The sequence below is a fragment of the Girardinichthys multiradiatus genome, chromosome 21, assembly GCF_021462225.1.
Source record: "Girardinichthys multiradiatus isolate DD_20200921_A chromosome 21, DD_fGirMul_XY1, whole genome shotgun sequence".
Classification (NCBI taxonomy): Eukaryota; Metazoa; Chordata; class Actinopteri; order Cyprinodontiformes; family Goodeidae; genus Girardinichthys; species Girardinichthys multiradiatus.
In genome coordinates, this window is record NC_061813.1 from 40,154,061 (window position 1) to 40,177,403 (window position 23,343).

Genomic DNA, 23,343 nt, shown 5'->3' on the forward strand with positions numbered 1-23,343 from the left:
AAAACGGCATCACAATGAAGAAAACATGCAGCCCGAAAACGTCTGAATTGAGCTTTATTTCATGTTTCTTGGTTTCAGGCTGAAAATGAATCAGTGAGAAAAAAGATCAACTTTACAGTTTAATCAAATCCAGATCAAAACTACATGGAGCCACTAAATGCAGCTTAGTTTTAATTTCATCTTCATTGGTCCAGAGAGACAAACAATATCAGACACTAAATGACAGACATTAGAAAATAAACAGGATAAAAATCTCTAAACTCAGAGTTCATCATCAGGATCCAGTCAGAGTCTCTTTAAACTCAAACTGCTGCAGCTTCAACCTCTGTGGATCATCAGGACACAGCTCAGCTTCTCTCCTGAACAAAGATCATCACCTCCATGACCTGCAGAGAGAAGAAGGAGCAACAGAGGAGATCAATGAGTGTTTCCAGCCTCTCTCCATCAGCTGTCAGTCAGTGATGCAGCACATCCAGTATAAAGAGCAGCAGGGACTTCAGTCCTGTTCAGAGCAGCTGTGGAGCAGCTGTGGAGCGTAGCCAGCTTCCTTTCAGCTCTCATGTTAACGTGTTGGAGTGAACACACTGAGCTCCAAGCTCACACACCTGCACACACTTTTAGCATCAAGTCTGTTTCCTCTGCAGGTTTCACTCCAGTCCACAGTGGAAACCAACTGCTGAGAGTCATGAAGGCTTCATTTCTGCACCAACACTGTAGTGATGATTTACTGCTGCTACATGTCAACTGCTGCTCCATTTAAACACACAAACTCTGGTTGTTGATGAACATCTCATCTGTTTCTGAAACATCAGCTGACAAACAAACATGGAGGCTGTCCCTGAACACATCTGGATGAAGCTAATGACAGAAGGACACATGTCCAGATGTGATGAGTGGACTTCAGCAGAGCTTCTACTCTGTATAAAGACCACATGGTCACTAAATGTAATGATGGTTTGTGAAATAAGAGCCAGTGGTTTCCAGGCTGCAGTCAGACTGATCTCAGAGCTGTGACAAAGATGAACCTGATCAGTTGTTTCCTGTTGAAATGAGAGAACAAACAGTCTGAGATCAGATCTGATGTTACCACAGTCTGATGAATGAGGACCACTGTCTCTATACATGTTGGAAGCTGTCAGCTGGAATCCAGCTTTATTTCCTGTAGACATGAACACAACAGCAACAGTCATCTTCACATCAACACAAACACAGGAACACAACAAGCTTCTGGCTCATCTGATTGGCTGATTGTTGTCTCTGTGTCCAATCAGGAAGCCTGTCACCATTCTCCTCCCATTGAGAAGCTGCAACTTTTCTGGAAACACTGGATCTTTGCTGTGATCCTAACTGGGTTCAGAACAATACTGCTGACAGCAGCTGGACTCACATCAAACATCTACTTACACATGATTCAGTTTGTAGTCAGGACTCTTTACAAGATCCTCCAGCTGCTGGACATCTGACTCCTTAAGGTTGTTGAAGCCCAGGTCCAAGTATGTCAGATGGGACGGGTTGGACTTCAGAGCTGAGACCAGAGAAGCACAGCTGATCTCTGACAAACTGCAGCCCTTCAATCTGAATAAAGAATAAAACATGTGAGCTGAAGCCAACAGGATGCAGGTTAAAACAGTCCAACAGAACCAGTTAAAGAGCTCTCATTAATATTAATGACAACATGCTGCTGCTTCAATAAAGACCTGCTGACTTCAGCTCTTAAACTCTGTCAGCTCCACCAGCAGCTCCATCAATACAAACTCAGGTTCTGCAGCCAAATTATTCAAGTTTCACAGAAAACAAACAAGTCAGGAGGAATTTTGGAGGAAATATGAACAAATGTAGATTAATGCAGATAAATTCAACTATTTGAATTATTTCACATCCATAAAAACATGATGTCATGGAGAATATTTCATGGAAAACTGACTTGAAGAGCTGAAACACACAGAACCAGAACCTGGTACTGAGACATGTTGTGTTTGAGTATTTTAGTCAGTAAAATCATTCCAGAGCTTCTAAAAGTGTTGAAGCATCAATCAGTGATTATATATTTGTTACTGTCAGACAGATTCCAGGAGCTGAAATTCACTTTTCTAGATTGAGTTGAATCCCCTCTGACCTGCTTCACATGAGGGGGATTTATACACACTGGGGGTCCGAATGCTGTCCTGTTCTGACCTTAGATCAGGGGGTCCAACTCAGTTACACAGAGGAACACAATTAAACACTGGCTCAAAGTCCAGGGACAAACTCAGGAAAATATTCACTAGAATAGAAGATATGAACTTTGTTTTTCAGCTGAATTCTATCAAATTATTCACAGAAATATGAACTGAACTGTTTTAAAGTCATCATGAAGAAAATGTAGAAAAACTGATCTGATGAAGGTTTAAAGAGATTAAAAACATTAAAATAAATGAACCATCAGTATTTTTCATGTCTTCTATCTTCCTCTTTTATCAGCAGTTTTTCTTCTTATTTCTAATAAAACCATTTGACCACAGGCCATTAAAACAAGGGAAATATTCTCTGGATGAAAACACAAACATACAGCTACTAACATTGGAGATGATGGGCAGGGACACTAAAGCCTAACAATGCCTCCACCTTCCAGTCCAGATCATCCACCCTCTCTGTAGATGTTACTGAGAGATGCAACAGCAGCACCGGGAGCTCGTAGCCTCGTACAGAGGAGGAGAACGGGAGCACCAAGTGTCCTCTCCAGGACTGAAGTCTTAGAGAGTTTCTGGGATTCTTCCTGCGTTCCTCACCGTTGTCTATGTTGGCTGAATATTATTAAATAATGCTGCTGGGAATGGGAGTGGGAATTTCCTGCATTATCAGCTCTAAATACACTGGATTCTGGGAAGTTCTGGATAATAGCTGCAACCCCACACTGAAATTCAACTCATTGTTTCATGTTTTCTGCTCATTATTTAATAAATCATGGGAGGAAGTTTGAAAAAGAAAGAAACTTTAACTAGACCAAACCAGTGGAGAAGAAACCAGACTTTACCATGAAGATCCTCAGTGTGGATCAGTATAATATCAGCCATATGTCTGCAGTTTAGTGTCAACACAACTTTCACATCAGAAATATCAGAACTAAACTAAAACATGGTGTCTTACTGCAATATCTGTAGTTTGCAGAGAGAAGATTGTAGAAAACCACAGAGATCCTTCACTCCAGCATCTTTCAGGTCTTTGTTCCAGCCCAGGTCCAGTTCTGTCAGATGGGACGGGTTGGACTTCAGAGCTGAGACCAGAGAAGCACAGCTGATCTCTGACAAACTGCAGCCCTCCAATCTGAATAAAGAATAAAACATGTGAGCTGAAGCCAACAGGATGCAGGTTAAAACAGTCCAACAGAACCAGTTAAAGAACTCTCATTAATATTAATGACAACATGCTGCTGCTTCAATAAAGACCTGCTGACTTCAGCTCTTAAACTCTGTCAGCTCCACCAGCAGCTCCATCAATACAAACTCAGGTTCTGCAGCCAAATTATTCAAGTTTCACAGAAAACAAACAAGTCAGGAGGAATTTTGGAGGAAATATGAACAAATGTACAGGTCCTTCTCAAAATATTAGCATATTGTGATAAAGTTCATTATTTTCCATAATGTCATGATGAAAATGTAACATTCATATATTTTAGATTCATTGCACACTAACTGAAATATTTCAGGTCTTTTATTGTCTTAATACGGATGATTTTGGCATACAGCTCATGAAAACCCAAAATTCCTATCTCACAAAATTAGCATATCATTAAAAGGGTCTCTAAACGAGCTATGAACCTAATCATCTGAATCAACGAGTTAACTCTAAACACCTGCAAAAGATTCCTGAGGCCTTTAAAACTCCCAGCCTGGTTCATCACTCAAAACCCCAATCATGGGTAAGACTGCCGACCTGACTGCTGTCCAGAAGGCCACTATTGACACCCTCAAGCAAGAGGGTAAGACACAGAAAGACATTTCTGAACGAATAGGCTGTTCCCAGAGTGCTGTATCAAGGCACCTCAGTGGGAAGTCTGTGGGAAGGAAAAAGTGTGGCAGAAAACGCTGCACAACAAGAAGAGGTGACCGGACCCTGAGGAAGATTGTGGAGAAGGGCCGATTCCAGACCTTGGGGGACCTGCAGAAGCAGTGGACTGAGTCTGGAGTAGAAACATCCAGAGCCACCGTGCACAGGCGTGTGCAGGAAATGGGCTACAGGTGCCGCATTCCCCAGGTCAAGCCACTTTTGAACCAGAAACAGCGGCAGAAGCGCCTGACCTGGGCTACAGAGAAGCAGCACTGGACTGTTGCTCAGTGGTCCAAAGTACTTTTTTCGGATGAAAGCAAATTCTGCATGTCATTCGGAAATCAAGGTGCCAGAGTCTGGAGGAAGACTGGGGAGAAGGAAATGCCAAAATGCCAGAAGTCCAGTGTCAAGTACCCACAGTCAGTGATGGTCTGGGGTGCCGTGTCAGCTGCTGGTGTTGGTCCACTGTGTTTTATCAAGGGCAGGGTCAATGCAGCTAGCTATCAGGAGATTTTGGAGCACTTCATGCTTCCATCTGCTGAAAAGCTTTATGGAGATGAAGATTTCATTTTTCAGCATGACCTGGCACCTGCTCACAGTGCCAAAACCACTGGTAAATGGTTTACTGACCATGGTATCACTGTGCTCAATTGGCCTGCCAACTCTCCTGACCTGAACCCCATAGAGAATCTGTGGGATATTGTGAAGAGAACGTTGAGAGACTCAAGACCCAACACTCTGGATGAGCTAAAGGCTGCTATCGAAGCATCCTGGGCCTCCATAAGACCTCAGCAGTGCCACAGGCTGATTGCCTCCATGCCACGCCGCATTGAAGCAGTCATTTCTGCCAAAGGATTCCTGACCAAGTATTGAGTGCATAACTGTACATGATTATTTGAAGGTTGACGTTTTTTGTATTAAAAACACTTTTCTTTTATTGGTCGGATGAAATATGCTAATTTTGTGAGATAGGAATTTTGGGTTTTCATGAGCTGTATGCCAAAATCATCCATATTAAGACAATAAAAGACCTGAAATATTTCAGTTAGTGTGCAATGAATCTAAAATACATGAATGTTAAATTTTCATCATGACATTATGGAAAATAATAAACTTTATCACAATATGCTAATATTTGGAGAAGGACCTGTAGATTAATGCAGATAAATTCAACTATTTGAATTATTTCACAGCCATAAAAACATGATGTCATGGAGAATATTTCATGGAAAACTGACTTGAAGAGCTGAAACACACAGAACCAGAACCTGGTACTGAGACATGTTGTGTTTGAGTATTTTAGTCAGTAAAATCATTCCAGAGCTTCTAAAAGTGTTGAAGCATCAATCAGTGATTATATATTTGTTACTGTCAGACAAATTCCAGGAGCTGAAATTCACTTTTCTAGATTGGGTTGAATCCCCTCTGACCTGCTTCACATGAGGGGGATTTATACACACTGGGGGTCCAAATGCTGTCCTGTTCTGACCTTAGATCAGGGGGTCCAACTCAGTTACACAGAGGGACACAATTAAACACTGGCTCCAAGTCCAGGGACAAACTCAGGAAAATATTTACTAGAATAGAAGATATGAACTTTGTTTTTCAGCTGAATTCTATCAAATTATTCACAGAAATATGAACTGAACTGTTTTAAAGTCATCCTGGAGAAAATGTAGAAAAACTGATCTGATGAAGGTTTAAAGAGATTAAAAACATTCAAATAAATGAACCATCAGTATTTTTATGTCTTCTATCTTCCTCTTTATCAGCAGTTTTTCTTCTTATTTCTAATAAAATCATTTGACCACAGGTCATTAAAACAACGGAAATATTCTCTGGATGAAAACCCAAACATACAGCTATGTTGGAACCACAGACATGGATTTCAACATTAAACTCCGGTACAAACTTTTCTGGAACTTTCAAAATAAATTGCATTTAACTGACTTCCAGCAACTGAGGAAAGAGGGGTAGCAGCAGACTTCCCATGATGCCACTGTCTGAATAAGAGCAGCCCCTCTCCAACAAGACGATCTCTTCCACTGTTCCTCCTTGCGGGACCAGAATTGGAGAGGCAGCGCGCTGATGTCTCTTTGCTGGCAAACAGACATAAACTCTTCAACTGGATCCAAGGAAACCATGCTATCATCGATCATATGCAAAGATAAGTACGGATGAAATACTGTCTGTGTATCCGGTATTTTCATTCATGAACGGGAAAATTAAGGTGTAAGAATTGCTTACTTTCTCTCTGAGGCCTGCAGAAGCAAACTGTCCCAGAGATGTTCCCTACAGAGACGCGGTCTCTATGAATCCGAGCGGAGCGTCTCCCAGTCTGAAAGGAAGACAGCAGAGACCCCATCACCATGGTAACGGTAACGTGCAGTGTGGTTGGTGGACAGAACGGGTCGTCTTTCATCCACAGCTACGGAGGTTAGCTGTAGCTAACCGTTTAAAGACTGGTCGTTTCTTCAAATTTCTCCGCCTTGGACAACGTTCCTCACCACAGTTTATGAGGTTAAGTGTTTGGGCAGAATAACATAGAAGTGATTTAGATTGAATTGATCTAAACATTTTTCATTTTATGAAGTTTGGTTTTGTTTGTGTTGAACTCTGCTATCTTGGTGCTAGCAGGCTATCTGCAGCACACGTGTTCAGGTTATGTTCTTTGTATGTTTTTAAAGTTAAGACAAACTTTATTTAAAGGGTTATTTTAAACAGAACATTGATCATAACGCGCCGTCCGCGCTTATGCATTTTAACCTTTTTATTGACGGTATTTTCAAAGGTATGTGTTTGATTCTGGTGCTAAGCTATCAGCCTCTTTTGTTAGCTTTAACTGCTAACAGCTAAGGACACGTGCTAGCTGCTAATATTTACCCAGAAAGGTTTAGTTTTCAATCCAGTAAATAATTTATCCCTAACATTATTTACTAAATTTGATAACTAAGTAAACACCATTAAGCCTCATTTCTCCAGAAAGATTTGGCTCTTTCCAAAATATTCCCTTAATAATATTTCTTTAAATATTATTTTAATAAATAAAGGCAGTTAATTAAACACCGTTGAGAATTAGTCATCCAGAAGGTTGGTTTTATTCAGCAGATCATTATTTAAAACATTATTTTATTAAAATAATATTTAATCTGATCTTGCATTGTGAATGGTTGTCTAAATGTTTGCTGATTATTTTCTAAGTTAGTTCCAAGCCTAACTTAACTTCCCTTCCAGATTCTTCAAGATAATCCTTGGTTCTCAAACATAAACATTGCATGGTAATGTTGCATCACTCCTTTTGGTCATAATTTTCAATCATCTTTGATCAACTTGTTTATATTGTACATAGTCCATTAGTCTTCATTATTCTTTAATTCTGCTTGGTAGTTTAGTTGGATTGTTTTAGCAAAGTAAAGAGTTTGTTGATTGAAATATGTTTGACTTTGAGTTGACTTATTTTTGTTAATAAATTCTTGTATTTTAAGAAATTGTGTGAATTTATTCCATATATGTGCAGAGTTTATACTGTTCAATAATGTCAGAGCTCGTCTCACACCTTTCTATTTTGTCCTAATACCATCACCTTACTGGGCTGGTATTCACAGGACAACCCTTAACAGACCGAAATATCATTTAATAAAATATTAAAATATTAATATTAAATATTAAATAATCTCAGATTCATAATCCCAACAGCTACTAACATACTAAATAATGTTGCTGGGAATGGGAGTGGGAATTTCCTGCATTATCAGCTCTAAATCCACTGGATTCTGGGAAGTTCTGGATAATAGCTGCAACCCCACACTGAAATTCAACTCATTGTTTCATGTTTTCTGCTCATTATTTAATAAATCATGAGAGGAAGTTTGAAAAAGAAAGAAACTTTAACTAGACCATACCAGTGGAGAAGAAACCAGACTTTACCATGAAGATCCTCAGTGTGGATCAGTATAATATCAGCCATATGTCTGCAGTTTAGTGTCAACACAACTTTCACATCAGAAATATCAGAACTAAACTAAAACATGGTGTCTTACTTCAATATCTGTAGTTTGCAGAGAGGAGTCTGTAGAAAACCACAGAGCTCCTTCACTCCAGAATCTCCTAGTTTGTTGTAGCCCAGGTCCAGTTCTGTCAGATGGGACGGGTTGGACTTCAGAGCTGAGCCCAGAGAAGCACAGCTGATCTCTGACAATCTGCAGCGCTCCAATCTGAATAAAGAATGAAACATGTGAGCTGAAGCCAACAGGATGCAGGTTAAAACAGTCCAATAGAACCAGTTAAAGAACTCTCATTAATATTAATGACAACATGCTGCTGCTTCAATAAAGACCTGCTGACTTCAGCTCTTAAACTCTGTCAGTTCCACCAGCAGCTCCATCAATACAAACTCAGGTTCTGCAGCCAAATTATTCAAGTTTCACAGAAAACAAACAAGTCAGGAGGAATTTTGGAGGAAATATGAACAAATGTAGATTAATGCAGATAAATTCAACTATTTGAATTATTCCACAGCCATAAAAACATGATGTCATGGAGAATATTTCATGGAAAACTGACTTGAAGAGCTGAAACACACAGAACCAGAACCTGGTACTGAGACATGTTGTGTTTGAGTATTTTAGTCAGTAAAATCATTCCAGAGCTTCTAAAAGTGTTGAAGCATCAATCAGTGATTATATATTTGTTACTGTCAGACAGATTCCAGGAGCTTAAATTCACTTTTCTAAATTGGGTTGAATCCCCTCTGACCTGCTTCACATGAGGGGGATTTATACACACTGGATCCGAATGCTGACCTGTTCTGACCTTAGATCAGGGGGTCCAACTCAGTTACACAGAGGGACACAATTAAACACTGGCTCAAAGTCCAGGGACAAACTCAGGAAAATATTCACTAGAATAGAAGATATGAAGTTTGTTTTTCAGCTGAATTCTATCAAATTATTCACAGAAATATGAACTGATCTTCAGTGTGGATCAGTATAATATCAGCCATTTGTCTGCAGTTTAGTGTCAACACAACTCTCACATCAAGGCTTGTTTCAGAAAGCGAGGTTAAGAAGCTCTGAGTAGACCTACTCTGCTCTGTGATAAACAGGGTTTTCAGTTTCAGAACAAGTCGTAACAATTGTTTTACTCAACCCTTAGTTGAATTCAACCAGAGTTTAGCACCAGCGCTAGTAAATAAAAAGCCCTCATCAATGGAAGGCAGATGACATGATTTAATGAGGCAACGGGAGGAAATAGGAAGCCTAGAAGTGTGTATTTCCAGCCAATGGAATTAGAAATATTAATGACGGCATATGGAGAATATCAACACATAATTAAGAAGAAAAGCAACACTGTTGCTGCTGCAGAATAGCGAGAGTTAGCGTGGCAGAGACCAAATCAATGCATGAGTGTGAAGTAGCAGAAAATCAAGATGAAATTTAAAATAAAGTTAAATCAGATAAGGTCCAGTTATAAACTATTGTTCTGTTTAATCTTTACCAACAGAATAACACAATAATTCACTGGATATATTCAACATATGCAATTAATGATGTGTTAGAAGTTTAAGGTTGACTCATGACTTGATAAGAAAAAGAGAAACGCATGGAGCTAAATTGCAGCTCTTGTTAGCTCTCGTTCTCTATAGTTTTACTGAGTTCATCTCCTTCTGCTTTCAACAGTCATTTAATACTTAATGTACAATATAAATTTATTTGATTTAGTGTAAAACTTCATATTACTGTGATTAAAGGGTAAAAACAGGACCTGTTCTGTTGTTCAGAACCCCACAGGTTCTGACTGAGAGACACCATACTGTTGTCTTCCAGCGTGTTGCACTTAGATCGGTCAACATGCCCCAAACATTTTACTTAGTTTCTCATTATTTGTTGGACTTTATTCTTAAATAATTGTCAGAATTGTTTATTAGTCATTGTTGCTTATGAAATAACTTTATTGAGGTGTTGAATAAATTGTAATGTTTTCAAATTGTCTTGGAAAGTTTTTATTTTGCAATTTAAAAAAAGTGTTTTTAATATTTTACACTAATGCAGAGTTTGTACCAGAGAAATGTTCTATTTTTGTTAATTCCAGTATTTTAATCAGAAACTGATTCCAAATATGGTGTCAACATAAACCTAAGTTGTGGATTCCAGGTAGAACAGCGTAATTAATATTTGTATCGTTCCTCTGGGCCTGTCTGTTGACAGGTCAGGTTGTTTTTGTTTGCTGGATTGTTCTTGAGGTGGATTCCTCCACCTGGACCTGGACTTTTCTAGAAGGGTGTAGAACTATAGAAGGTTTCCAATATTAAGAACTAAATCTGAAAACTTGGCCAACTCTTCACACTGATAGTTTGATGTATTAATTGTGTTGTATCATAAAACTATGTCATCTAATCTATCGTTGGGTTCATTAAAGTCGGCTTGTTCATTAAATTCACGTTCCTGTCTCTGTGTCTCATTCAAACACACTGCTGTGCTCCTATAGTTGAACCTATTGCTATATTAATATCATTTATTCAATAATTATCATTACTGTGTTTTACTTGACTACAGTTGTTGCTGCTAAGGGTGGAACAACCAGTTATTAGCTTTAGGGGGTACTTACTTTTCTCAACAAGGCCTCGAAGGTTTGGATTTTTCCCCCTTAATAATAAACACCTTTATTTAGAAACTATATTTTGTGTTTAGTTTGTCTGATATTTATATTTGTTTGATGATCTGAAACATTTAAGTGTGATAAACATAAAAAAAGAAATCATGAAGGACAAACTTTTTCACACCTCTGAATGTCTCTACTGGTTTTAACCTCCATAAAACACTTTGTAATATTCTAACTTAAGACACAGAGTTTAGGGGTTTATTTTTTTCTAAGCCATAATCATCATAATTATAAGAAATAAACGGCTTAAAATATTTCATTCTATGTGTGATGAATCTATATAATATATAAGTTTCACTTAAATGAAATGAGGGACAAAAACTATTGAACTTTTACACAATATTCTAATTTTTTAGATTGACCTTTATAATAATATAAATATTGTTTATTCAGTTTTAATTTGTTTTGTTGCTTAAACTTCCTGAGTTCTTGCTGAACGGTACCACTGGGTCCAGAGACCGCCTGCTGCTTATTCTACATTATTGTGTTTGAGTTACTGGTTGTTTTAAAACCCAGTTTCTGGGTCCTGGTATATCAAACACACATCTTGTCTCTTAGCTAGCACAACCTTGCTAACACACACACACACACACACACACACACAGGTTTTTGCTGATTTCCTTTGTGTTAATAAATTCTGGAGACATTTAAAGAGAAATTGTTTGTATTTATTATCAAAATGTGATAATCAGAAATAACTCATTTTAATTAATAAATGCCCTTGGGTTCTTATTAATAGCTATTAACAGCCAAACAAGGTAATTATTTCCTAATATGATTCATTAATTTGAGTTTTAACATCTTTATTTGTGTGACTGACATAATGGCTGTAAAATAGTTTCATATCTATCAGAAACAAAGTGATGGTTGGTTTATCTCCGTTTTGTCTCATGTATCTGAGAGACGCCTATAACACTGTGGAGCCACCAGGTGGCGCTGTTCTGCTGGTGACCCAGGTTCTTAGAGCTTTGTTCTAAACCTCCTTCAGGGTTTCTGTGGGGAGAGTAAATACTTGGAGAACTTTCTCTGTGTTCTTGGTCTAGAACCTGCAGTTCTGCCTTCTGACCATCATCAAGTTCTCCAGAACTTAACCCAGTAATGGTACTGAGGGCGGCTTGGTTGGAGCTTCTCCTGTTACAGCTGCTTCTAGATAACTGCATGTTGCCATGACAACCACTCAGCCTATCACCAACAACCAGACGTTGTGACTGATTGTTTAAAGGCCGTCCATCTACCTGGTGACATTCAGTCATCCTAACAGAGGATGGACACCAGGGTCAGAGGAGAGGCTGAAGGGGAGGACCAGATAACGTTTGCTGCAGCGAGGACACGGGCCTCCTTCACCACTGATAATATCGGGTCAGAACCAAGATGGAGAAACTTTGAACTAAAGGTTCTTATGAGCTCCCTGATGAAGCATCATTGTTCTCACAGAGACGTGGCTCCAACCGACTCTGACAGCTGTCAGGTTGAAGAGGACGGGTTCTCTCTGACCCGGTCCAACAGAACAGCAGCTTCAGGACAAAGCTGAGATGGTGGTACCATCAGGTTTTAATTTATTTTTATAGTTTAGGCATTTATTATTCTTAATCAGTGCGCTGAGGAGAAACAATTTATTTTACTTCTTTGTAAGCTTTTGTAATTTACATTTTTTCACAACAATGTAAATTATAAAATGCTAAAATATCACAAATAGCTAAAATAGCACAAATAGCACGGCTAGCACAAAAGTAAAAATCAGAGGTTCTAAAGTGAGCGCAGATAACCCAATATGAAGGCCTACCAGCCTCATCGGTGGTTATTTCCAGCCAATGGAAAGCTTCTTTCCATGCTGGATCGATGCCAGACCTCCATTTCCTGTTTGTTAAGCCCTCCAACTTCAGAAATGACGTCCTTGTGTAGGACTGATGCAGTGCTGGAACTGGCTGCAGGCCCGTCATTTTGCTCCTAGCCATTAGTGGAGTGACTGTCACCCGATTTATGACACCGTTTACAGCCACCCTTTAAAGCTGACATGATTTTAGAAAGCTTTACTTTTAGCGGTCGCACAGGGTCAAAGGTTGAAAAGAAACGGGGACAGGCTCAGCGCAATAGTCGACATAAGAACCACATGGAGAGGGAGCCCAGATGTAAGTCAGGCGGTCGATACGCTCATAAAACATGAGGGTAATTTCAGCTTAACGGTGACAATTTTCAGCACAGCGGGCCGCTATGCTGAAAGGAGAGAACCCTGTTATTATTAACATGTTTGTGGTTCTGTATGTGGTTCTGGTATGACTCTGGACTCTGGAGGAACAAAACTTCATTCTTGGCAACGATGCGAAACAAAAACGAGGAATAAAACAATCTTATCTTTTCTTATCGTCTGAATCTTTCCTAAAACAAACTTTAACATTTCTATTAATTAACATCATTTGACTTATTTTTCTCATTTTTGTACATCAGTTCAAAACTATTTAAAGTGGGAACAACTGTAAAATAAAGTTAAATATTCTTAGAGACTGAAATAATATAATAATCTTTTTTACAAAATAAAAACTTCTACAAATTATAATCTAACATTTGGACAGCAGGTTGTTTTTAAATAAAATATATTAGAATCAATTATTTATTAAAATAAGTATTAAAGTATCAGTGAATGATTTTACTTGGATAAATAGAGAAAACTAACTTCAGGATCTTCAGTTTACAGATTGAACTCTTCAGTATCACCAACAGATGCTTCAGTCCAGATTCTCCAAATGTTCTTCCTCCATAGATCCCACTGATGTCCAGTTCAGTCAGGTGGGGGTTGGACTCCAGAGCTGAGGCCACAACTTCACATTCAGCCTCTGAGAGTTTACAGCCAACAAGTCTGTGATTAGAGAAAAAATAAAGTCAGTTCTAATCAAATCAGACAATCTGTGATAAACAGACTAAAACATGATGACTAAACAGTGATGTCATCATCTGATGAACATCTGCTCTTCACATCATTATCCTGTTTGACACACAGAACCTCTGCAGTTCATGGTCTGGTTTAATCCTGGTTCTGGTTGGAGTCATGGTTCAGTTCATGGTCTGGTTTAATCCTGGTTCTGGTTGGAGTCATGGTTTGGGTCATGGTTCTACTGCAGACCTGGTTTTGTTCAAAGCTCCATTTAACCTCAGTGATGGAGACAAACAGAGAATCTGAGGCTCAGGCTTCATGTTCACAGATCAACACTGAAGGTTTTAGCAGCAGCCATCTTGGCTGCCTGTTAGCAGACCTCCCTGTTTGCTGGTTTACGCTCCTGAATTAAATCAGATGTTATTACAGACAAAGCTTTCTGAAGGAAAGCTGTGGGTAAAAAATGGAGACATCAGGAAGAAGATCTTAGTTGCTGTACGACGTTTTTGTAGTTTATTTGGTGAAAATGGGAAATTTAGTCAAAATCAGTTCTAGTTGGAAACAACTTTGGTCCTGGAGTTGATGTGGATGTTCTGACTGCCTCTCTGATCTTCTGGGTTTTTTCAGTAAAGAAGTTAACAAATTCATTGCAGGACCTGGTAGAGTGGAGTTCAGAAGCTACAGTTACAGGAGGGTTTGTTAACCTGTCGACTGAGATTTTATAACTATCTCCAATCAGGGAGAGCAAACCAGTTGTAAACCAGAGCAAACACAGTCTGACCCAAAGTTCAGTGTAAAACATTAAAGCGTTTTACCTAGTTTTAGAGACGGTGGAAAAATGGGCGTGGCCTAACGTATTTTCATTGGCCTTTAATAATGGGGAGTTTGAGTATTAGGACGGTGTTTTTGTTTTTATGGTAAATTTTATTGTTGTGCTTTTATTCTTTTATTTATCCTGTGATATTGATTTTTATTGCTTTAATCTTTTATCCTATTTACCTGTAAAGCACTTTGGTCACTTATTGTGTGTAATAGTGCTATACGAATAAAGGATGATTAAAAACACAAATATTTTAGTAAAGTTATTTTTGTTAAACACAAATGAGCCTCAAATATATTTGATGAGTAATTAATCTCTCACTGTCGGTATTCCAGACTAAACTGTTGTTTTAGGTCAAGGTTTTTAAATTGCTCCTATTGTCATAATTTATGTAGTCAAGGTTCAGGCTTTATTAGGATCTTCTTATGAAAACTCTTGTTTTCTTCATATTTTATGTTTATATCTTATATTTTTCAGATTTTATTTATTTATCAATTCATTCACTTTATTGTTTCTATTTTCTTCCATGTTTTATTGTTTTGCTTGTTCAGTGACCAAACTCTGACCTATAAATTATTCTGGGACACAGTACATTGATAAATACATTGAACAAAAATATCAACGTAACACTTTTATTCATAATCCTGCTAATTATGATCTCATAAGTTCTCGTCTCTCCACAGCCCTACAGACATGATCAACATTGGAGATGTGAAAGCTCCTGAGCAGTGAGATCAGCAGAGGGAGAAGCCTTGTTCCCTCCTTTAACTAGGCCAAAGTTATTGATGTCAAACCTGTGATAGTTTTCAACATCATCTCCCTTAGTCCCAATGAGATGATCCACTGGGGCTACCTTAGATGAAGATGTCCAGGAGAAAAACAGGATGGAGCAGATGGATTAGAAACTGGCAGGATGAAGAAATATGAGGAGACAAGATGAGTAGAGATAAGATGAGGATGAATGGATTAGAGAAGAAGGTTGCATAGAAATCATGAACATCCTGCAAAGGACAGCGTGATAAAAATGCTTGTAGTTAAAGGTCAAAAAACATCCAGAACCAACTTGAATAATGAAGACATCTGGACTCACCGAGCCTTTCTGCAGTTCCTCACAGCTGGAATCAGTCTCAGTCGTCCATTCTCTGTTGTGTTGTACTTCTCCAGGTCCAACTCATCCAGAACCTCCTCTGACATCTGAAGCATGTAGGCCAGAGCTGAACACTGGATCTCTGAGAGCTTCTTCTCTGATCTGTTCTCTGATTTCAGGAACTGTTGGATCTCCTGATAAATTGAGAGGTCCTTCATCTCCATCAGACAGTGGAATATGTTGATGCTTCTGTCTGGAGAGATATAATCAGTGTTCATCTTCTTCAGGTTGTTGATGATTCTCTGGATGGTTTCTGGACAGTTCTCTGTCTGACCCAGCAGACCTCCTAAGAGTCTCTGGTTGGACTCCACAGAGAGGCCATGAAGGAAGCGGACAAACAGGTCCAGGTGACCATTTTTACTGCTGAGGGACTTCTCCATGATTCTCTTCATGAAGCCCTCCAGAGATGTTTTACTGTAGTCTGCTCCCAGGAAGTTCTCTATCACCTCTGTGTTCCTGTTGGTGAAACAGTAGAACATGTAGACTGCAGCCAGAAACTCCTGGATGCTCAGATGAACAAAGCAGTAAACTGGTTTCTGGAAGATCACACTCTCTCTTTTGAAGATCTCTGTACAAACTCCTGAAAACACCGAGGCCTCTGGGACATCTAGACCACACTGCTCCAGGTCTTCTTGGTAGAACATGATGTTTCCTTTCTCCAGATGTTCAAATGCCAGCCTCCCCAGCTTTAGAAGAACTTCCCTGTCAGCTTTCGTCAGCTCCTGTGGACTCCTCTCATGTCCTTCATGGTACTTGTTCTTCTTCCTCCTTGTCTGGACCAGCAGGAAGTGTGAGTACATGTCAGTCATGGTCTTGGGCAGCTCTCCTCTCTGCTCTGTGGTCAACATGTTCTCCAGAACTGTAGCAGTGATCCAGCAGAAGACTGGGATTCCACACATGATGTGGAGGCTCCTGGAGGTCTTGATGTGGGAGATGATTCTGCTGGACAGCTCTTCATCACTGAACCTCCTCCTGAAGTACTCCTCCTTCTGAGCATCAGTGAAGCCTCGTACTTCTGTTACCCTGGCAACACATGAAGGAGGGATCTGATTGGCCGCTGCAGGTCTGGAAGTTATCCAGACGAGAGCCGAGGGCAGCAGGTTCCCCTTGATGAGGTTTGTCAGCAGAACGTTGACTGATGACTTCTGGGTGACATCAGAAACAAGCCGACTGTCGTTGAAGTCCAGAGAAAGTCTGCTTTCATCCAGACCATCAAAGATGAAGAGAAGTTTACAGACAGCCAGCTTCTCTGCTGGGAGCTTCTGGAGTGTTGGATGGAAAACATGGAGCAGCGTGAGAAGACTGTGCTGCTCCTCTCTGATCAAGTTCAGCTCCCTGAATGAAAGCAGAACCACCAGACTGACATCTTGGTTCTCCAAGCCCTCTGCCCAGTCCAGAGTGAACTTCTGCACTGAGAAGGTTTTTCCAACACCAGCGACGCCGTTGGTCAGAACCACTCTGATGGCTCCATGCTGGTCAGGTAAGGGTTTAAAGATGTCGTGGCACCTGATTGGAGACTCATGGAGGTTCTGGATCTTGGAAGCTGTCTCCAGCTGCTCCACCTCATGTTGGGTATTAACCTCTTCACTCTGTCCCTCTGTGATGTAGAGATCAGTGTAGATCCTGTTGAGGAGGGTTCTACTTCCTGTTTCATCACTTCCTTCAGTCACACATTCACATCTCCTCCTCAGACTGATCTTATGTTCCTCTAGAACCTCCTGCAGACCAACATCTGCTGAAACAAAGAAGAAAAGACAACTGAGGTAAAAAACATGATTTAGTGATGAAGTTGGAACAGAACCATCTGTAACATTAGTAGCTGTCATCATTAGAAGGTCTCTAACTTCACATTATGTGATGCTAAACAATACGATCCATCCTCAGAACCAGAACCTTGTTAAACTGGAAGACAGCATATGTCTGCCTCTGTTTGGTGGCCAGTATCTGTTCACTGTCAGCATCTGATTCATAAAGCAGATCAGATGAATAAATGCTGACAGAAACAAGCCCATTAAATGCAGCAGCTTTCAGCAACATCAACTCTTTGCATCATGTCACCATTGTCCTCATTTTACTATTTCTATCTGACCTTCTGTCACAAACACAGCAGCTCCAGAAGAGGCAGAGAGGAAGAAACATGTTTTCTCCCAGCATTTTCAGCCTTAATGAAGGAAATCTAGAGGAAACGCTCTAATCTGCAGGAGAAACATCTCATTGTATCAGGTAGTGTTCACATTTAAAATGGCATTTCTCACTCAAAGACTGAATTTGATGCTTTTAAAGAATAATTCCAGGTTGGAAATGACATGGGACTGATTTGGACCTTTAGAATAAACAACAGATTGTTAGAATGATTACATGTTGTATAAACAGATATATATATACTGTAATATGTGATATATTGTCAGAGTAAATAAAGGTTTCTGTCTCTCAGACTTTCCTTCCTCTTTTTGTGAAAGCAGCAGAGCAGCAGGTTGATTTTTCCACCTTTTTGTTTTCATGCATCAAAATGATCACCAGCTTTAAGGAGATGTTCAGTTTTAATGCATTTAGCACAAAGGTTCTGAAAACAGAACCACTTCAAACCCAATAGGTTGTTGGGTCGAACACAGACGTTACATTTACACCAGCTGGAAATACAGAGATTTAGTTGAAATAATTGATCACAGAAAGACGTTGAAAACTGGAATTTCTAAATAACTAAAGACATGGAACTGGTTCATCAGAGAAGATAGAAGGAAGATCTGATTGGAGATGTTTAGTCTTACCTGGTGAACAGCTGCTCTGATTGGCTGTCAGCAGTCCAGCTCCTGTTCTGGGTCTTTCTCCACAGTAGGGGCTGCTACTCTTCCTCCATCTGTAAAGACATGTCTTCATCACTGAAATAGTTCACTAACACCAGGGTGGGGCTGTCCTACTGAAGCTGAAGATGTTCATGAAGCTCCACCACAAACAAAGGACCAGAAGCTGGGTCATAACAGAACCTCAGAACATTGATGATGTCTGGTTTGAAGTATTTCATTGGATTATATTTGCTATCATGACTGATCTTCTTTTGTTGTATTTGTTCATTTGAAACATCTTCAGGAACAATAATCATTATTCTGTCAGAGTAGAAAACTTCTTCCATCAGAGGCTTAAAGAGACCAAAAACTGACTCAAATCTAGATTCCAGAGTAGAAAGTTGGATCCTTCTTTAATGGTTTAACACCAGTAAACAAGACTCAGCCTCAGTTTGCATTAATCTCAGAACTTTATAAAGATCTGTTTACTGTGACAGAACATTATTTGGACCTGTTAGAAGTTCTAACAACAAGTTCATTGAAGTTCTGGTCTTTTATTTGTCGTATAAAGTTGGATCAACTGAATCTGATGTCATGATGATGCTTTGGACTTTGGTTTTGTGTCACTCTGTAGTTTTATTGTTCTGATAAATTGTTTGCAGTTTTAGTCTTTAGTTACAGTCCATCTTTATGGACCCAGTTCCTGTTTTATTCAGGTGTTCTGGTTCCTTTTATGCACTTTGTTCTGGTTTCCATCTTGTTCTGCTCGTCTCTCTTGTTTCTGGGTTTATTTGTTACTAAAACCATTAAAAATCAGGTTCTGTTCAGCCCATCCGGTTTATCTAAATAGAACCTAAAATGATGTTGAAAGTTGATTTTTTTCTCCATCTTTTCTGATTGGGTCAAGATGTTAAAGGTCAAATAGTTTAGACCAACTGGTGGTCGGCGGGTCGTATATGGCCCGCAACGTCACTCGAAGTGGTTCTTAGATAAATGTTTGAAAATGATTAAAAAGTATAAAAATGTCTCTGAATAAACTGACTTGGTTGTAATGACACAGTTGGCCACTAGATGGAGACGCAGTCTCGGCGTTCTTCTCTACCAGTGAGGAAGACACGTTGAGCCATGGCTAAAAGGAGGAAAGAGAAAACTGGATGTTTCAGGTTTCTGTTCACAGAAACAAGGAAACCTTTGTGTTCAGTCTCCTAGAGACTTTATCTCTCAGCAATACAGCCACAGATGAAGCTCTTCATGGATCATATCTCTGCTGCTGGTGGTGAACAACCTTCAGAGCTGCAACTGTGCAACCTGCAGTCAGATCCATGTTTTCCAGCAAAGAGAAGAGATTTTCCCTCTGGAGTCTGCTTCCACAGTCCAGTTTTCCAGTCCTCCATGTTTGCCCTCAACAACCAGTATGTTTGTGAGAGACGTTTTTCACCAATGAAACACATCAAGTCTAAAGAGAGAAACAGGCTCAGAGATGACTGACTGTTTCATCTGATGCTGATTGGATGCACAAAGATTGACATTAATATCCAGTAAATAGTAAACCAGCAGGCAAAGCCACCAGTTTCTCATGACATCAGAACCAGTAGGACAACTACTGATACTGGTGAGGTAGATCTACTGGGAAAATGTTCAAATCTTTAAAGTTCAGAGTAAAAATGAAAATCAGTTCTTGCAGTTAATGTTTGTCTGCTGTTCTGCAGCTTTCTGTCCTCCTGGAGGTGGATGGTGATTTGTAGGTTTTATTTTCATGATTTTGAACTAAAATAAAAGAAATCACAGAGAGCGTTTACTTTCTGTTTGCTTCAAACGTTTTGTGTTCGTATTTATTAAAAAGAGTCCAACAGTTATACATGCATCTGAACATGAAATATGTTAAGTTACTGCGCTGTATGTTGGTTTAATAAACATACGTAGTTATACTTCAACATATTTAAAATGACACTTTTATTATATCTGGTTTAAGTGTGCGGCCCTCTGGTAGCGGCCCTGACAAACTGTGGCCCCTTCCATCATTTAAGTTGCCCACCTCTGGTTTAGACTATTTAAATAACTGCTCTCTACAGTCTAATATTAGTGGACAAAAAAAGTTATCAAGTTTTTAAGGACCTTCATGTTTTCATATGTCAAACTATCTGGATTTACTGATGAATTTACTGAACAGGTTTGAGTTCAGAACCGAGGACCATAAAGGTTATCAAAAGGTCTAAATCATCATAGGCAGCTATGAATATAAATGTGTTATTCATGTGTTACATTGGGGGTTAAGTGTTTGTTAATAAAATATGAACTGCATAGATTTTAGGGCTCCATGATGATTAGAAAACATGAGATATGTGATCATGTTGCTGAATGCCACAGACAGTTTCTTTCCTCAGGCTGTTGCTCTGATGAACATTTGAAAGTCAGAGTCTCAGAGACAAAACCTCACATACCTGGACTGTTTTTATGATTCATTTATATATAAAAATGATTCATGAGAGCAAAGTGTAGCCAAGTCATATTCCTTGTTTGTTGTGTACACAAAGTTGACAATAAAGCTGATTCTGAACGTTGCCATGACGACTTGCATTAAATAAATAAACATCTAAACAGCATTAATGTCTTTCTGAACTGGGTTCATAGCAAACATTTATTGGTAAATCAGTGCAGTTTTCTTTCTTAGTTCTAATTCATGGTGGATGATTAATGTTGATGAAAGTTGAAGTTTATTTAGTGAATTCAGCCTCTCAGTCTGTCTCTGACATTATGATGTTTTATGGGATGTAATATCTGATCCTTTTGCAGATTGTAGGACTTGTTATGAGCAAAATATCAGAGTTTTATCAGACTTTAGTCTCCAATCTGACCTTTGACCTTCTGTCTGCAGCTGGTTGATGTCTGTGAAATGAGCGCTGTGATTGGTTGAATGTGATGGAGAGAGCAGGAAGTGAAATGTCACAACATAACAGTTTGTTATTGTTCCCACTCCCACACAGTTGGTTCTGTTCTCTCAAAGTCCAGTTTAGGTCAGAACCAAACAAAGAACTAAAGTTATTAAAAATCATGTTTTTGTTTCCCTGCATCAGTTTTAACCAGAAATCAAAGTTTAAACTCTGGTTGGTCTCTGCAGAGTCACATCCATCAGTTAGAAACTGGGTTCTTACTCTGGTTCTGAAGGTCCAGGTTCTTTACTGAAGTCTGGAGGTGTATCTTTGGAGTCATCACTCTTCATGGACAGACAGCTGGATCCTATAGGTTCTGGTCTCCATCTGTGGTTCTGATTTCTGAAACACAAACATGTTGTTCTTCAGATCACATCAATCAGTGAGAAACTGTAATAAAAACCACAGAAGAAGATCTGAACACAGAGAAGAAGAAGGTTTAAAGTTCCAGAGTGAAACATTCAGACTGATCTGTTGGATCAAACTGAACATTATCTTAATGACTGGGTTCTACTGGGTTCTAATGTCCCAAACCAACACCTGCAGGACAACAGCATCATGTTACAGTTTATGTAGCTGATGAGATCATATTTATATGAATTCTTCTACAAAGTACTTCTATAGTATCCACTACTAATACTACAAAGTACCAGAATGTACTGTCCACTGTCACATTGATCACATCTAGTCTGAGAAGGTGGAGAGCAGAGAATCTGTTCCTGATATCAAAACTACAGCTGTTCATCTTGTATGAGGAGCTGATGTGGCCTAGAACCCAGAAACAGAACATTAGAACAAGTCTGATGACCCGAGTCCTCTAGTGCTGCTTTTACCTGTTGACCTTCTTGCTTTGAGTTGAGACTTGGTGTTCCCAGTATATAAACTGGACCCAGTGTTCCCAGTATATAAACTGGACCCAGTGTTCCCAGTATATAAACTGGACCCAGTGTTCCCAGTATATAAACTGGACCCAGTGTTCCCAGTATATAAACTGGACCCAGTGTTCCCAGTATATAAACTGGACCCAGTGTTCCCAGTATATAAACTGGACCCAGTGTTCCCAGTATTTAAACTGGACCCAGTGTTCCCAGTATATAAACTGGACCCAGTGTTCCCAGTATATAAACTGGACCCAGTGTTCCCAGTATTTAAACTGGACCCAGTGTTCCCAGTATATAAACTGGACCCAGTGTTCCCAGTATATAAACTGGACCCAGTGTTCCCAGTATATAAACTGGACCCAGTGTTCCCAGTATATAAACTGGACCCAGTGTTCCCAGTATAGAACCTCCTGTGGTTCACTCTTACAGTGGGTCAGAGAGACGATCTCTGAACCTCGTTGCTCCTCACAGTCTTGGTTGTTCTTGTTTTTATGCAACATTTTCCTCCATCATTGATTCTTTCAGGTCTTCATTCAAACTTCACTGATTTACTGACTAACAGACTTCATGTTTATTCAACTTTAACTTTAAATGAAAATTTATTTACTTTTTATTTATATGCTGAAGATCAACCAGTTAATATTCTATGTATTTTATCTCTATAGAGTCACATGAATCAGTTAGAAACTGGGTTCTTACTTTGGTTCTGAAGGTCCAGGTTCTTTACTCATGTCTGGAGGTTGTCCTTTGGACCGGTCACTCCTCTTGGACGGACAGCTGGATCCTGGAGGTTCTGCTTTACCCTCCTTTAGATTCCAACCATCCATCTTCTGGACTTCAGTCAGGCTGAGAGAGAAACCAGAACCCGTCAGTTCCAGTGATTCAGGTCCAGTAAAGGTCCTGTAAAGCAGAAAGCTGATTCCCATCATGTGTTTAGAGGATCAGAGGAACCTGATCTCAGCAGGTAACATCTGGGGTTGAATTGTTCACTCCTTCACTACTTCATGCACTTTCTGATGTCTGCTAGGTGATCAGAACCATCTGGAGAAGTTCTGGAGAAAATTAGATCTAAAACTGTGTTTGAAACCTTTTAGAGTCTAAACTGGAATCATGTTCCTGGTATGTAGAATAATCCAGACTGAGGTCAGATGTAGTGAATGAAGGAGTGAACATTTCCTATGAAGTAGTGATGTGTTGGTTCTGAACACAGCAGCTTGCTCCATGTTG

The 23,343-nt window shown here is 39.4% G+C and overlaps 1 protein-coding gene across 2 annotated transcripts; it reads right to left on the reverse strand.

Moving 5' to 3' along the window:
- Positions 1 to 37: 37 nt before the first annotated feature.
- On the reverse strand, positions 38 to 23,011 carry LOC124858149 (protein NLRC3-like). Of its 2 annotated transcripts, XM_047350038.1 has the most exons (7): positions 22,816 to 23,011; positions 18,291 to 18,379; positions 15,466 to 17,257; positions 13,358 to 13,540; positions 8,067 to 8,240; positions 1,405 to 1,575; positions 38 to 386 (listed from the first exon to the last, which is right to left on the reverse strand). In XM_047350038.1, the coding sequence occupies exons 1-7, from the start codon at positions 22,941 to 22,943 to the stop codon at positions 374 to 376; spliced, it is 2,550 nt and encodes an 849-aa protein (XP_047205994.1). In that variant the 5' UTR covers positions 22,944 to 23,011; the 3' UTR covers positions 38 to 373. The 2 variants fall into 2 exon arrangements, with proteins under 2 accessions (XP_047205994.1, XP_047205993.1); XM_047350037.1 differs by lacking the exons at positions 38 to 386; positions 1,405 to 1,575; positions 8,067 to 8,240; positions 13,358 to 13,540 and adding an exon at positions 14,994 to 15,280.
- Between the last annotated feature and the right edge of the window lie 332 nt (positions 23,012 to 23,343).